This window comes from Colobus angolensis, unplaced genomic scaffold (assembly GCF_000951035.1).
Source record: "Colobus angolensis palliatus isolate OR3802 unplaced genomic scaffold, Cang.pa_1.0 Scaffold211, whole genome shotgun sequence".
NCBI classification, from domain to species: Eukaryota; Metazoa; Chordata; class Mammalia; order Primates; family Cercopithecidae; genus Colobus; species Colobus angolensis.
The window spans coordinates 1,380,944-1,395,151 of NW_012115278.1; the positions used below are offsets into that span (position 1 = coordinate 1,380,944).

Genomic DNA, 14,208 nt, shown 5'->3' on the forward strand with positions numbered 1-14,208 from the left:
AACCAGGCGGCCACACAGAGAAACCTCGGTGCTTCTGCTTCGAGAGAACCAAGTTCATATCATCTCCATCTTAAACAATTTTATTAAAGCCGCATACAGAGCCCACGTACAGTCACGGTGTGTGTGTGTGTGTGTGTGTGTGTGTGTTGAGGGTGGCATTTGTTAAAGCCCCCTCAGAGGTTACTCACATGCACCTTCAGCCTGTGGGCACCCACTCACCATCACTTTGCTAGAGTGTGCTTTACACTGTGCTGTGCTTAATAAGAGCACATGGAAACAGCTTCTTCAAAAGGTGATTATATGTAACTACATATATATGTGTATTTAGGAAAATACGGGACAATTGTCTTGGGGACGACATCCTCATTTAAAGAGACACCTCTGTAGCCCTGGGCTGGGGTCTCTGCATTTGATTTCCATGCCTGGCTGGGTTTGGGAATCCCTGTCAGGGCTGGGGGAGGGAACGAGGGAACCTCCAGAGGGAGGGGACATATGATCCTGGTTCCTTGTGCAGGATCCCCAGCAGGGAGGCAGCAGCCGCAGCCCCACGTGGCCAACCCGCGTGAGAAATCCAAGCTAAAAATAGCCCGGAGCCTCACACTCTCCGGCTCAGGGAGGCACGATTTTTCCTCTAGGGTTCAGAGCAGCATGAGGAGTGCACTGACGGAACTGTGACACACCAGAAGCATTGGCTGATTCTAATCTGTCACTGGAATACCCCGCAGGCTTGGTTTTCCTTTAACTCCAGGGCCATCTGATAAATCTGGAATGTGCATTGAGGAAAGCCAGGGGGGCGTTTCCTGGGTTCGGGGGCAGGGTTTGAGGATATGAAGACCTCTCCCCAAGCCCCCCAAGTGACCAGGTTTTGTGTCCACAGCCGCCTCCAGGAGGAGGGCTCCCGGTCTCTGAATGTGTCACGTACACTTCCTTTCAAGGCGTCGGTATGCGGCTGCATGCTTAGGTGTAGCCAAGAATCGAGCTCCTTTTTCACACAGAGCAATATCATACTACCTTTCTTTTTTCAAAAAACAATGTATATTATCTTCAGCAGTAAAACTGCATCGTTTGCTCTCAGGGCATCGTTTGCTCTCAGGGCATGGTTAAGAAGAGACCAAATAAAGGGGGGCCTTGGAGGATCTTTAAAAAATTCAAGTTTTAGTGTATAGACCTAATGGAACCTCCTTTTATTGAATCTATAAATGCTCAATCCAATTGCGTGTGTTTGGAAAGCTAACATTTTCAACACGAGACAGCTGGTGGAATGTGTGCTCTTAGTTCTAAAAATAGGTAAATCCCGAGGAACATATCTGCGCTTCCTGTTGTGAGATGGTGCAGATGTTCTAATATCAAAGATCAGAATGACATTCGCCAGTTATGAAAATCATCCTCAATTAACTGTGAAAAGTACTGTCTCATCTATCAGATAATTTCTCCCTCCCTCTCCTCTCTCCTCATTTCTTGTATGGGATTTTTGAGATGGAAACTCCCCACCTTAGTGGGAAGGGAGGGATAAAGGGCAGAGAAATAAGAAGCGGGTAAAAACTAAACAAGATGCTATCAAGAGGCAGTCATTCCTGCAAGGGAAATACAGTGTGTGTACAGCAGAAGTGTCTGGCTTAGGGTTGGGGAAGGTGTCTCGGTTTACGTCTGCAGAGGCCGGCTGGGTGCCCCAGGGGAGCTGTCCTGCCCAGCATGGCTCTTCTGATAGCTTCCAAGTCCTCATGTGTCAACCCCTAGCTTTCTCTGGGAGAAAGTGGGAGCTAAAAATAGCAGAATGACTTGCACTGGACCTCTACGTCCACGTGTTTCCTGCATCTCAGGCCATTAACTCAGGACAGAGATTTATGGCCACCTGGGTTCCAACAAGTTACTCAGGGCTTCCCAGGCGGAGCAGACACATTTGCTGTCATGCTGATTTTACAAGGAGATGAACTTTCAGAGGCTCTGAAAGTGAAGGGTGATGAGGCAAGCCCTGCCGCCAAGCAGGCCCGGGCTGGAGGCCCTGGCAGCCTCTCTGAGCTCTGTCTCAGAATCGAGTGCTTTGAAAATATTTTAACCTAAAATTGTATTCTCTAAGGTGCTCTGGCCTTTTTTTTTTAATTAAAAAATTGTTGCGGTAACTTGCACATACATCAGATTTATTATTTTAACCACTTTAAAGCATATAGTTGGTTCCGGGGCATGATGTACCTTCACGCTGCTGTGCAACCACCACCACCATCCATCTCAGAGCTTTTTCATCGACTTAAATGGAAACTCTGTGCCCATTAAATACGAACTTCCCTTTCCCCCTTCCCAGCTCCTGGCAACCCCCATTCTTCTTCCTGTCTGCACAACTTAGACTATTCTAGGCACTGCATATAGGAGGAGTCACATCATCTGTCCTTTTTTTCTTTTCTTTTTTTTTTTTTGAGACGGAGTTTCACTCTTGTTGCCCAGGCTGGAGTGCAGTGGCACGATCTCGGCTCACTGCAACCTCCACCTCCTGAGTTCAAGCAATTCTCCTGCCTCAGCCTTGTGAGTAGCTGGCATTACAGGTATCCACCATTGTGCCTGGCTAATTTTTGTATTTTTAGTAGAGATGAGATTTCACCATGTTGGCCAGGCTGGTCTCGAACTCCTGGCCTCAGGTGATTCACTGGCCTCAGCCTCCTACAGTGCTGAGATTATAGGCGTGAGCCACTGTGCCCAGCCCGTCCTTTTGTGACTGCCCTCCTTCACTCAGCGTCCTGTCCTCTAGGTTCATCTGTGTTATACATGTGTCGGAAATTCCCTCCTTTTAAGATAGAATAATATAATATCCCATTCTACGTGGAGTCCGTATTTTTGTTTCTTCATTCATCTGTCGGCGGACATGGGCTACGTTTACCTGTTGGCTATTGTGGGGAATGCTGCTGTGAATATGGAGGTGTAAATATCTGTCTGAGTCCCTGCTGTGAACTGCTGGGGTAGATACCTGGAAGTGTGACTGCTGGATCAGATGGTCATTCTGCCTTTAATTTTGGGAGGAACTGCCGTATTGTTTCCCACAGCAGCTGTGCCAGTTTGCGTTCCCTCCAGCAGCACACAGGGCTCTGGAGCTTCCACATCTTCACCAGCTCTTGTCATTTCTTCACGTTTAAATGATCCAGAAAGCCTTCTGAATGCGGGTGCGGTGCTGTCTCACTGCGGTTTTGTCTTTCTCTATTGATTAGTGATGTTGAGTATGCCTTGACTATCCTTGTTACGAGTGATGATGACCAAAACAATGGAAAAAACTCCTATAGGATGTGTTTGATGGTTGTTTTCAAGGGTAGACTGAGGGTAAGGGAAACCACGGTGCCTGGGAAGGAGAAGGGGGTCCTAGGGCAAGATGAGGTGTGCAGAGAGTTACTAGTTTAAGGACTCACCTGTGGTCCTCGCTCCTGAGACACTTGTACAGATGTGTGCACAGTCACACCCCAAGCGTAACACCCTGGGGTAGAAGGAGGAGAAGGAGGGTCACAGGGGCAAGGACCAATGAGCAGGGCCGGTGAGCGGCACACAAGGCCACACCCAGGGCCCCTCAGCGGCTCTGAGGGTGCAGGGTGGGCGGCCTGCCCCAGCGGTCAGCCGCGAGGATGAACTGGAATCTCGTCCCCATGTGGAGGGCGGGTTTTAGAGGAGCAACTGACTCTGGTTGGGCAGGGCGGCTCAGGCAACACCTGCCCGGCTCCCCCACGGCACGGGGCAGGGGTGGAGGAGGCCCCTGCTACCCATTGTCATGGACACTCCTTGGCAGAAATTTCAAACAAGCGTCAAGGAGCGGTAGGACTTCCCGGGCGTCCGTCTTACACAACTGCTGCTCCTGTGCCAATGGCTTTCAGCTGCATCAGCTGGAAAAGAGGCACGTTTTTGTCAGAACGGTCCTCATTCTGCAATTTGCTCTCTTCACTTTCAAACTACTCTAATGGGTCCTCGTATCTCTGGCCACACACATGGGACTCTCACAACCATGCACTGGACCCGACAGCTGGGGGACGACGTTGGCCTTCCAAACGACAGACACGTCGCTCTGCACCGGGCCAGGCTTCCGGAGTGGAGTGTTCTGAAGGACTCGCCCTTCGTCACTGTCACCCAGAGAAGGCCTTGCACACCCTTTCTTGCCTGCTTTGGCTCATTTTTTGAGACTGCCATGCTCAAAAGTCCCGAGAACAGTAAACTATTGAGATGTTTGTCCTTGCATTTGAAGAAGGGAGGTGGTGGCAATGCTTCTCTCTGGGGGTCTCCGGTGAAACATACCATTTCCACGGGGCTTAAGAAGCCTGTCTGGGCAGCCTCAGTGCCCCACCTGTCCAGAGCCGTCCTGGTTACCTGCATGTGCAGGGGCCGAGGGAGACAGCTGTGAGTGTGTGGCAGCCATGGGCATTTGCTTGGTGGATATTTCCTGGCTCCAGCTGTGCTGTGTTTGGGCCCGGGAGTGTGATGGGAGACAAGGAGGTTGCGTGTCCATGGACAGCCACCGCCGTTAGACTGATGAAAAGAACGTGATGGCAAACCTTGGTGTGTGTCCCCAGCCCGGGACACTCTCCATCAAAGTGCATCTGGGCATGAGTTTCATGGTGCCCTGATGCCCCAGCAGGGTTGGAGGGCAAAGAGGAAGCTCGCCCAGGTCCCCTCAGGGCTGCTGGGTGATGAGGCAGAGCCACTCATGCACCGTGGGGTCAGGGCTCTGGAAGTGTTTTCCAAACAGAATAACCATGGCAGCTTCTTGTACCCCAAAGGCCTGAGAGTAAGTCTTCATCACAGGCCTTGAGCTTGGACGAAGCAGATTCAGGATGAGAAAGACGCGTGGCACCACCTGTCTATACACCTCTGCTGTCTTCCCAGCATAGGGACTGCTATTGATAATAAATGACTGGTTAACTCCGACGGCCCAGCTAGTCAGGACCCCCTTCTTTGTTTTATTTAGTGATTGTGTCCCTGGCCAGTCCCCTTTAAAATTCATGGCTTTGGGAATAATAAATAAATAAAAAGAAACTTCGCGGCTTCATCCCGAAAGTGCACATGGGTCACCCTGGCTGTCCAGAACATTTTTGCATTTCTCTGTAGATTATTTGCCGGAGCAGCATGACTGGTCTGTCTTGCATTATTTATTATGTTTTTTTGGTCATTTAACTTTGAGATGCAAACATAAAATCTGTAAAACTAAAAGATAACCCTTTCTAAAATAATTGAATTACGAGCTAGGAAATACCACTTTCTGCAGTAAAGCACGAAACTGCCTGTAGCGTTAGAGAAGGTAGCTGTGCTGAAAGCTGGAAGAGAAACGGGAGGACAGCCTGGGGCCTCCCCAGTCTCCCCACAGTTGCTGTTGCCCTCCAGCCAGAAAGGCTGGGAAAAGGTGAAAAGCAGACAGGTTTGCAGTTTAGGGAACAACCTGGGCTTTGTGTGCTGTTTTAAATAAGAACAGAGGACGCTGAAAAGTCCTCATTAGGAAGAAAACATTAAGAGCTGGCGGAAGTCTGCCCTGGCTGGATGGCTGTGGGTGTGGGCGCGCTGCTCAGGGAATTTTGGAAGCTGCGGATGGTCTCCCAGCAAAGTTGGAGGCACACAGTGTACTGGCTGGACCTGAGCCTGGGCCTGGCTCAGGAGGTGTTGGTTTGTGCCGCCCGGAGTCTGAGCCAGGTCGTACACTTGCCAGCGAAGGCCTCCAGCTGTGGTTTGATTAATGAGGACCGAAGAACAGCAGGACCATTCTAAATGTCCTGTCAACACTGTTGTCACTTCTGTTGTTCCAAAACACTTGCCCCAGGTTAGGTATAAACTAAGGTCAAATAGTTCCGAAGTATTTTGGTGCTTTTAAATACAAACATGAGAAGGGATTCATTCAGTAAGACACCAGTTTGACGCTGTGTGAGAACAGGCTAGGTTGCAACAGGAAGATCCTCTGGGTGGGGCTCACAGGGCCCGTGTAACAGTGGCCACGCCATTGAGAGGCCCCGGAGATGGCTTCCCTTCTGAGTGAGATGAACCGCAGGGGCTGGGAGGGAGGGAGCCACGAGGCTGTCTTCCCCAGGGCTGGCTCAGACCACCGAAGGCCATCATTTCATTAAACGAAAACAAGGCCAGGCGGAGTTGGCTTACGCCTGTAATCCCAGCACTTTGGTACGCGAAGGCAGGCAGATTGCTTGAGCCTAGGAGTTGGAGATCAGCCTGGCCAACATGGTGAACCCCCATCTCTACAAAACATACAAAAATTAGCCAGGCGTGGTGACAGGTGCCTGTAGTCCCAGCTACTTGGGAGGCTAAGGCAGGAGGACCCTGTGGGCCTGGGAGGTAGAGGCTGCAGTGAGCTGTGATTGCGCCCCTGCACTCCAGCCCGGGCAACAGAGTGAGACCCCGCAGGAAAAGGGTAAGGGGGAGGGGGAGAGAGAGGGGGGAGGGAAAGGGACCAAAAAGCTGGTGCTGACAAAGTTGATTTTGTGATCCACAAATGTGCTCTCACCCTGAGTGTGGGAAGCTCCCCTGGCCATGGGCTCTGCAGCAGGCGGCAGGGTGGACGCTTACGAAAGTCTCTGTGCCTTCGAGGTAACAGGTCCAAACAGGGGCATTGGCAGTAGAGATTCGAGGAAAGCAGGAGGAGGGCGGAGCTGAGTCCCAGCCCCTTACTGAAGGCACAGATGCGATGAGGGCAGGTGCCTCCTGGCCAACGAGTCAGGGAGCCGGGACCCTCTCTGTGCTCACTCCTCTCCCGGGTCTCTCTTCCTGTTCCTCTCTGCACTCTGCACCCCTCTCTGCGCCTCCCTGGCCTTGCATGGCTTGGGCAGCTTCTATGTGCAGGGGAGAAGCTCTCCTTGTAGTTATATCCAAGCACTTGCCGCCATGCACACTTACAGCTGGGCCTGCATTGTCTGGTCACAAATAAAGAAATTGCCTATATCCCTTTAACTCCTACACCCACTTTCTTCTCTATTCTATAAATGACTGAAAGACAGTCTGGGTATATTCATGATTTGTCTATTTCTCCTTTTTGTAAATTTTAGTTTCATGTATTTTAAAGCTCTGGTTATTAGGGGTGTATCACTCGGGCGATTCTTATGTCCCGAGAAGCTGGCCTTTTTACCATTATCACATCCCTCTTTATGACCTGAAGTCTATGTTGTCTGATATTAATATAATTATGTCTCCTTTCTTTTACATATTGTTTATATATTAAATTCTTTTGCATCCATTTATTTTCAACCCAGTGTCTTTATACTTCACATGCCTTCTTTTGAAGAATGCAAGTCTTGTTATATTAGCCAGAAATTACAGAAAATATTAAATTGTAATGGGTTAAACAAGCAAGCAATTGTCCTTTACCTCTGATTATCACAGGACTGCCTTCAGCGTTTCAGGATTACCACTCATTCTTAGATTCTTCAAACATTTTCTCAGCATATTCCAACTGGTAGGTTCTGTGCAAGGTGCCAGGGATAGGGAAGAGGACATAGTATCCGATCTCCAAGAACTTAGAATTAATTGATTTTGACTTTGACGAGTTAGGCACACTGTACAATGTCCAATGACTAACCCAGCTATTTTGTCACCAAGCCTTAGGAAGCCAGCCTTCCTACTTATTTTAGATTCGTTATTAGGATTTGGTAACCTATTTCACCTACTGCTTTCTTTGAGATAATCATGAAGTTCGCCCCCATATGATGTTCATTTTGACATCAAACTTAGTTACTCTGCATGAATTGTTATAATTGTGGATTTCTGTGAATACTCCCCATCCTAAGAGCAGCTGCCAATGCCCTTTACAACATTTATTTCTCTCAACTGACTGTGGGATGCATATTCCTGAAGCCAGCACCAAGGTCATTCCGTTTCCCAGGAGCAAGCATCTGCTCTCCAGAGGAGAAAGACGTGCTCTGGAAAGAAGGTAGGTGTGTGTGCAGGATCGTCTGGAAGCTGGGCATCTGGAACTCTCAGATACACACATAAATACGCGTCTAGTCCTTGTACTTGGTGCTCACAACCGCTCCCTTAATTCAGGGAGCACTGCCACCTTCCCAAGGAGATTCTTTTCCTATGTGTTGTTCCAAGAACAGAGGTGGCATCGGGCTGGGCAGGGTGGGGATGGCTGTCGCCTTCAGTCCGAAATCACTGGCTGCTGAAGCCCCCACCACCCCTTTGTCTCCCCCATTTAACAGGGCATAGAGATTCCTCTGACGTCCACTCATGCAGCATCTCAGGTGTTCTGAGGGAAGTGGACTTGTCTCCCAGCTCCAGCTGGGAGTCCCGGTCAGGATGTTCCCCTCCATTTGCCAGTGAACGGTTCTGAGGATGTTGTGCAAGCTCTGCAGGGTGAGGCTGAGGAAACTAGGACTCTGGAATGTGGAGAGAGGGACCCTCTGTCTCTTCTGAACAGTGATGCATGGATAAGTCCTGAGGGTGACTCCAGCCAAGCATCCCCAAGAACAGAGGCAGCCCCAGGACAAAGCTGTCCCTGAAAGCCAAGGGAGGGATAAGGGAGAAAAGCCCAGGTCTGAGTTGCTGAGTCCAGGCACCCTCTCTTGGGACCTGCACTGAGCCTGTGCCTGCTTTTCTGCTGGACTGGAATGAGGTGCATTTTCTGTGACTTGCAATGGCCCACACACATTGTGGAATGAGCCACTCTTTCCTGACACGCTGTGCTTAGATCCTGTGCCCTCTCTGCATTGCTGTCCTTGAAGACAGGCATCCAAAGAGGCCCTAGGTCTCTCCATACAGCAGGAAGCACACCCTCACAACCCCAGTGCTGAGCAGAGCCAGCAACTAAGAACTGTTTGACAAAGTAGAAAGGAGGACTCGGAAGAGGACAGGCCACAGCATTGCCTGGGATTGTCATCATTTCCTCCCCTTCCTTCCCCAGTTTTAGAGGGACAAAACTAACGGCTCATTAGAAAAATGCCCGAAGTCAGCCGAGCTCCTTGGCATGCGGTGCCGATGGCCTGGTGCAGGGTGCCGCGGTGGCCAGCTGTGCAGCAGCCTCGGTGTGTGCCATGCAACTGTTTTCTTCATCGCCTCTAAAAGGACTTGCCTTACGGAAGTGCCCTCAGATCATACTCTGGGAGGTCGGCTATTAATCATTTCATACACCAGTGGGAACTGGACAGACTCTCTTTGCGAAGTGAAGGTTGTTTATTGCTTGTTACGATTTAACAGGCAAAATACTACACCAGGCTGTAATACCTAAGCGGTCTTTGTGAAATGCCTGCCCGGAACAGAATGCTGGGATGCACTCAACCATCAATGTTTCTTGAGGTCTCCCTTTCCCTCACCTGGATAAAGCAGAGCCCAGCCCTCCATGTCGGTGGGACTGGAAGCCCGTGGGGGACTCTGCATCTGGGGGCCACGTGCTCTGCCCTCTGCCATCTCTGCTTCCCCGTGTTCGCACCTGGCTGCATTCACTATGCGCGGTCACACGTTTGTACCCAGGGAAAGCAGAGCCATGCACGCTGAAGAAAACAAATCACACTGCTTGTTCTTAAAAATGAGATGAAAAAAGAAATCTAAACACACTTTTCAACTGTCACTCTTCTTTAAACTTTTATATATGTTAAAGCTCTTCTTCTTCTTTTCAATATACTCTACTCAGAACTTTAAAAAATAAACTCTCTTTTTTGGTACCTCTTGTTTCCTGTATTAGCCTGGGAAACATTTAGAAATACATCTCCCTAGAACTCTTCTGTGCAAATAATAAACATAAATAATATTAACATTTATTTATATATATTAAAAAAGGCCATTTCAAGGTTTTCACTGCGACCGCCTTGAAGATGCTCCTATAAGTAGTCTGTGGTCTGGCCCCTGAAGTCCTGATCGGCCTGAGTGGGGCTGGACAGCAAGTCCACGTGCGGTTTGTCCGTCGGCACGCTGCTCCATCCGGCCGAGCTGTAGGATGCTCCCCAGCCTGCTGACCAGTGACCAGGAGGAAATCCAGTTGAGTAAGCTGAAGGGGGGCAGGCTGAAGAGGGAAGACAGGGGGGTCACCCTGCTGGTGCTGGCAGCTCTCACCTTGGACTCCTCAGGACACCCTCCCGGGACAGCATCCCCTGGCATGGAGGACCTGGGGGCCGGTGCACTCAGCCTTTCCAGCAGGGTGTGCTCCCTCAACGCCATGCTCATGTCCGCCGTGCTGGGCTCCCCGCTGGCCTCTGGGGAGCAGGCTGGCTGCTGTGTGTGCCAAGAAGGCTGGGACAGGGGCACAGAGACGGTCCTCCCTGCTGAGTGCTCGGTTCCTGAGTCCTTCGGGAGGCAGCCCTGAGCAAAGGTCTCTTTGGGAGTCCTGTGTCTCCTGGGGGACTTCCTGGCCAACTGACGTGCCAGCTGAAGTTGGGTGGGGAAAACGCTCCCCTGGAGGGATCTGAAAAACAATCTAGAAAGAGCACATTAAAACAGAAAGTTAGATATCGCTGTGGGTGGTGTCTCTGAGCTTCCAGAGACCCTCACGGGGCAGAAGCAACGCCAACGCCGTCTGGGCCCCTCGGGGCTCCGCGGCACCGTCCCACTCCGACACCCACCTGGGCAGCAGTGCAGCGACCGGTGTCATCAGGCAAGTCAAGTAGAACACTGGGTCACCCAGTAAGGCCTGCATAGTCCAGTAAGGGTTGGACGGAGGGTAGCACGTGGCACAAGACGCGTTGTAAATCAAAGCCACGGCGAAAAACAAAAGGACACTGAAGCCACACGTTATCCAGTTGAGCCAGGTCTGAGGGAGAATGAGAAAGAAAGGGCTTTTATTTCCACCTAAAAGTGACAACAATGACAATAACAGAAATGCGCCAGTCATCAATGAGCAGGTGTGAGGGTCTGAGGCCTTCGGACACGCTGCGGTCTATGACCCGGGTCACCAGGGGGGCTCAGTGAGGCCTCCGGAACCTGTGGACCACCCTGGGAGATGCACAGGAGGTGAGATGGAGTCAGGGGCGAGAGGGCAAGACAGGAGGGAAGGGAGAGAATGTGCTGGTGGAGGAGGGAAAGAGGCGGGAGGGAGACGAGCATGGCCGGGGAAGTGCGAGCATCGGCTGCAGCGGCTCCCCGCACCGCAGGGCTCGGGAATGTGTCACTGTCCTTCTCATCACACTGAGGTCAGCTTTGCAGTCTCCTGTCTACTCCAGTCGACCTCATGAATCTGCAGGGAAGTGTAGGGTCCACGGCATCAGTGCCCTTCTGAGACGTGGCCACGCAGGCGGCTCTTACCCAGGTTTTGGTCTCAATGCCGAGGTGCAGCAGGAAGGTGAGCAGTGCGATCGTCACGATGGGGGTCCCCCAGGTGAACAGGTCCACGTTCGAGTCATAGTAGGCCTGAAAGACAGCGGGGTCCTGGATCTGTAGGTCCCCGGATGCAGCTGGTAAGAAAAACTGCGCCCGGGGGCCAACTTACCAGGTAAGGAATGGAAAAGCAAACCAGGCTCTGGAAGGTGGCGTCGGCCATGTTAAACCAGAATGTTCGCGGCCGGTATTCCTGGGACACAAAAACAGTCAGTGATGTTACAGTGAAGTGCTGGCATCCTCTGTGAAAGCAGTTAGAATAAAAATGGAGTCACTTGTGTTAAAAACAACAACAGCAGCAGCCAGCCCTGAGGAATAGAGCTGGGAAAGGCCATGAAGGGAGGGTTCTTATGCATAAATGTCTGACAACAAAAATGATCATATCCACAAAAAATGTATCTGTAAGGACATGTGCCCAGAAACTGTCTGTCCAACCTCAGACAGGCATCATTTTTGTTGTTTATCCTTGTAGCCAAGGAAAGAGCATCTCAAAACAATCGTGAAGTTTTTTCCTTTAAATACATATGTCTTCCTTTACCTCCCTAAACATGCACATAGTTTACTACAGCACACATATTCCCATTGCAATGCCCTATTCCCGAATAAACACCACTCTCTTTTAGAGAGCCTCTCTGTTTGCTATTTAGGTTGACACCTCCAATGACATTTCCTAGAATGCTACACATAAGTGAATGCACAAGGCAAGTACCCGAGGAAAACTCATTCTCTCAGGACTTTTGGAGATGTGAGGCCTCAGAGGCCTGATGAAAAGCACTACCAAACACCTACAAAACTATCTGCAGCTGAGTCACTGGGAACACGTGCACCAACAAGATGAGCTTCAGTAGCTCCAGGTTCACAGTAAAAAAATGAAACTGGCTGGGGGCGGTGGCTCATGCCTGTAACCCCAGCACTTTGGGAGGCTGAGGTGGGCAGATCACGAGGTCAGGAGATGGAGACCATCCTGGCTAACACGGTGATATCCCGACTCTACTAAAAATACAAAAAAACTAGCCGGGCGTCGTGGTGGGTGTCTGTAGTCCCAGCTACTCGGGAGGCTGAGGCAGGAGAATTGCTTGAACCCGGGAGATCGAGCTTGCAGTGAGCCAAGATCGCACCATTGCACTCCACCCTGGACGACAGAGTGAGACCCTGTCTCATAAAAAAAAAAAAAAAAAAGATGAAACTGCTTTCTACATCTTGCCAGGGAACATGTCTCTCGCGTAGGAACAGCACCTGCAATCCCAGGCCTTCCCCCCAGTGTGAGCCCTTGCATTCCTCCCACTTGGACCAGGTTTTGCCTCTCTTGGTGGCGGGTCCCTTAGAATGTTTCTTAAGAGCGATTTTAGAATCACACAATGGACGTGTCCCAATGTTAAAAGCAAAAAACTATATACCCATGGGCAGAAATGAAAATAACCTTGATAGAGACGAACAGTCTCTATTCCCCGGGTGACCAAATGTGTATCTGACCCTGCCAAGTCCGAGAGTAGCTGGCACGGGACCTGCAGGAAACAGACTGGGGACGGAGCTCTGGCTGACACTGAGGGAAAGTGCTGGCCCGGCTCTCGTGGGCCACCCGATTCCACAGGACAGGACACGCTCCCAGCGTCTTGGTTCCATAGGTGGCCGAGGAGGCTGAGGCCTGGCCAAGGATGGGAATTCCCCTGAAGCAACAGACAACAAGCAGAGGCCCTGCTCCCCTCCCTGGCCCTCCGCCTCCGGCACCCCGTGCATGCAGCCGGCTTCTGTGGGAACCGAATCTTCACAGAGGTGGCCAAGGGAAGTTAACTCACCAGTGAATGAATCTGGAATTAGGGATTATTGCAGGAGAAATGAGACTCCATGTTCTTTTTACCCACATGGAATAATTCAAGGCAAAGAAAAGCACTTACTGTTTACTTTAATGGCTGGCTAGAAACAGCTGGTCATCAGTGTGTGAATCTATGTGGTATATGAATGTCAATATGTATTTAAATCTAGTTGTTCTTTCAGTGGCTCAGTGGCTTCCCTGTGAGTTTGTCTTCTTGTTAATTCCCATTCAAAATAAGTCACATCTTCTTCCTTGCTTTAGAAAAATCCCCCCTCCAGCCTCAATGATCCCCTGCGACTGACTCGGACTCTGGGCTTTCCCTGGGCGCCTGGAGACTCTTGGAGGGGGGAACAGTTTTGCTTACGACACTCAATGCACCGCAGCCAAGCAGAGAGTGGCCCTTTTTCTCCTTCCTCTAGAATGGTGAGTTCTAGAATTTCTGTTTGTCCAGGGTGTCCATCTCCCCCAGGGAGGCTGGGGGACTGGCGCTTTGGAAGGGTGAACGCTGGGGGCAGAGCTCAGGAGGCGGAAGGTGGAAACTCCGGGGAACTTTACCTCCATGTTCTGGCCACTCTTGTAGAGCTGCGGGTTGGTCTGCAGCACGTTGGCCGGCACATCCCTGTCCAGCACCCCAGTCACGAGCGGGGGAAGTGACGAGAAGAGCAGATTAAAGAAGATTAGATACCACTGGTCAATCATGGCAGATGCAGAAAAGCCACAGAAAAACTGGAACCAAAACAGGAGGCCCACGAACATCTGAAATCAAGAAAGGAAGAAGAGGAACAGGCGAGTCTTCAGTCATTGCTGAGGCTTCTCATCAAGGGAGCTGATAGGCCTGTAGAGTTTCAGTCAAGATTAACTGTATTGGCAGCGATTTCTTCCAAAGACAGCTGTGACCTTGAGTCCTGCTGCTGGCCTCCGCCTCTCCCTCTTCCTCCTTCCCTTCACCCTCCTCACTCCCTTAAGAAAGAAGAACTGGCAGTGGGAATTGGGAATTCCCGGGAGCAGCCCTTGCGGGGATGAGGTTTTGTGCTTGACAAGCTCTGGATCATTAACATAAAACAAAACCAAGGTTTCACAGGGCGCTAGGGCTGCTCACATTTCAAGAGGGCCAGTTGGGTATGAGCTGTGGCTTC

At 50.7% G+C, this 14,208-nt stretch overlaps 1 protein-coding gene across 1 annotated transcript in view; it reads right to left on the reverse strand.

Moving 5' to 3' along the window:
* Positions 1-9,107: 9,107 nt before the first annotated feature.
* ATP10A (ATPase, class V, type 10A) overlaps positions 9,108-14,208 on the reverse strand; it is a gene marked incomplete at its 5' end in the record, with an annotated part of 182,273 nt that continues 177,172 nt past the window's right edge. The window contains 5 exons of the mRNA XM_011942871.1: positions 9,108-10,363; positions 10,509-10,696; positions 11,188-11,292; positions 11,372-11,452; positions 13,628-13,828. Of these exons, the coding sequence (XP_011798261.1) occupies positions 9,745-10,363; positions 10,509-10,696; positions 11,188-11,292; positions 11,372-11,452; positions 13,628-13,828 (1,194 nt within the window). The remainder of the gene's footprint in view (positions 10,364-10,508; positions 10,697-11,187; positions 11,293-11,371; positions 11,453-13,627; positions 13,829-14,208) is intronic.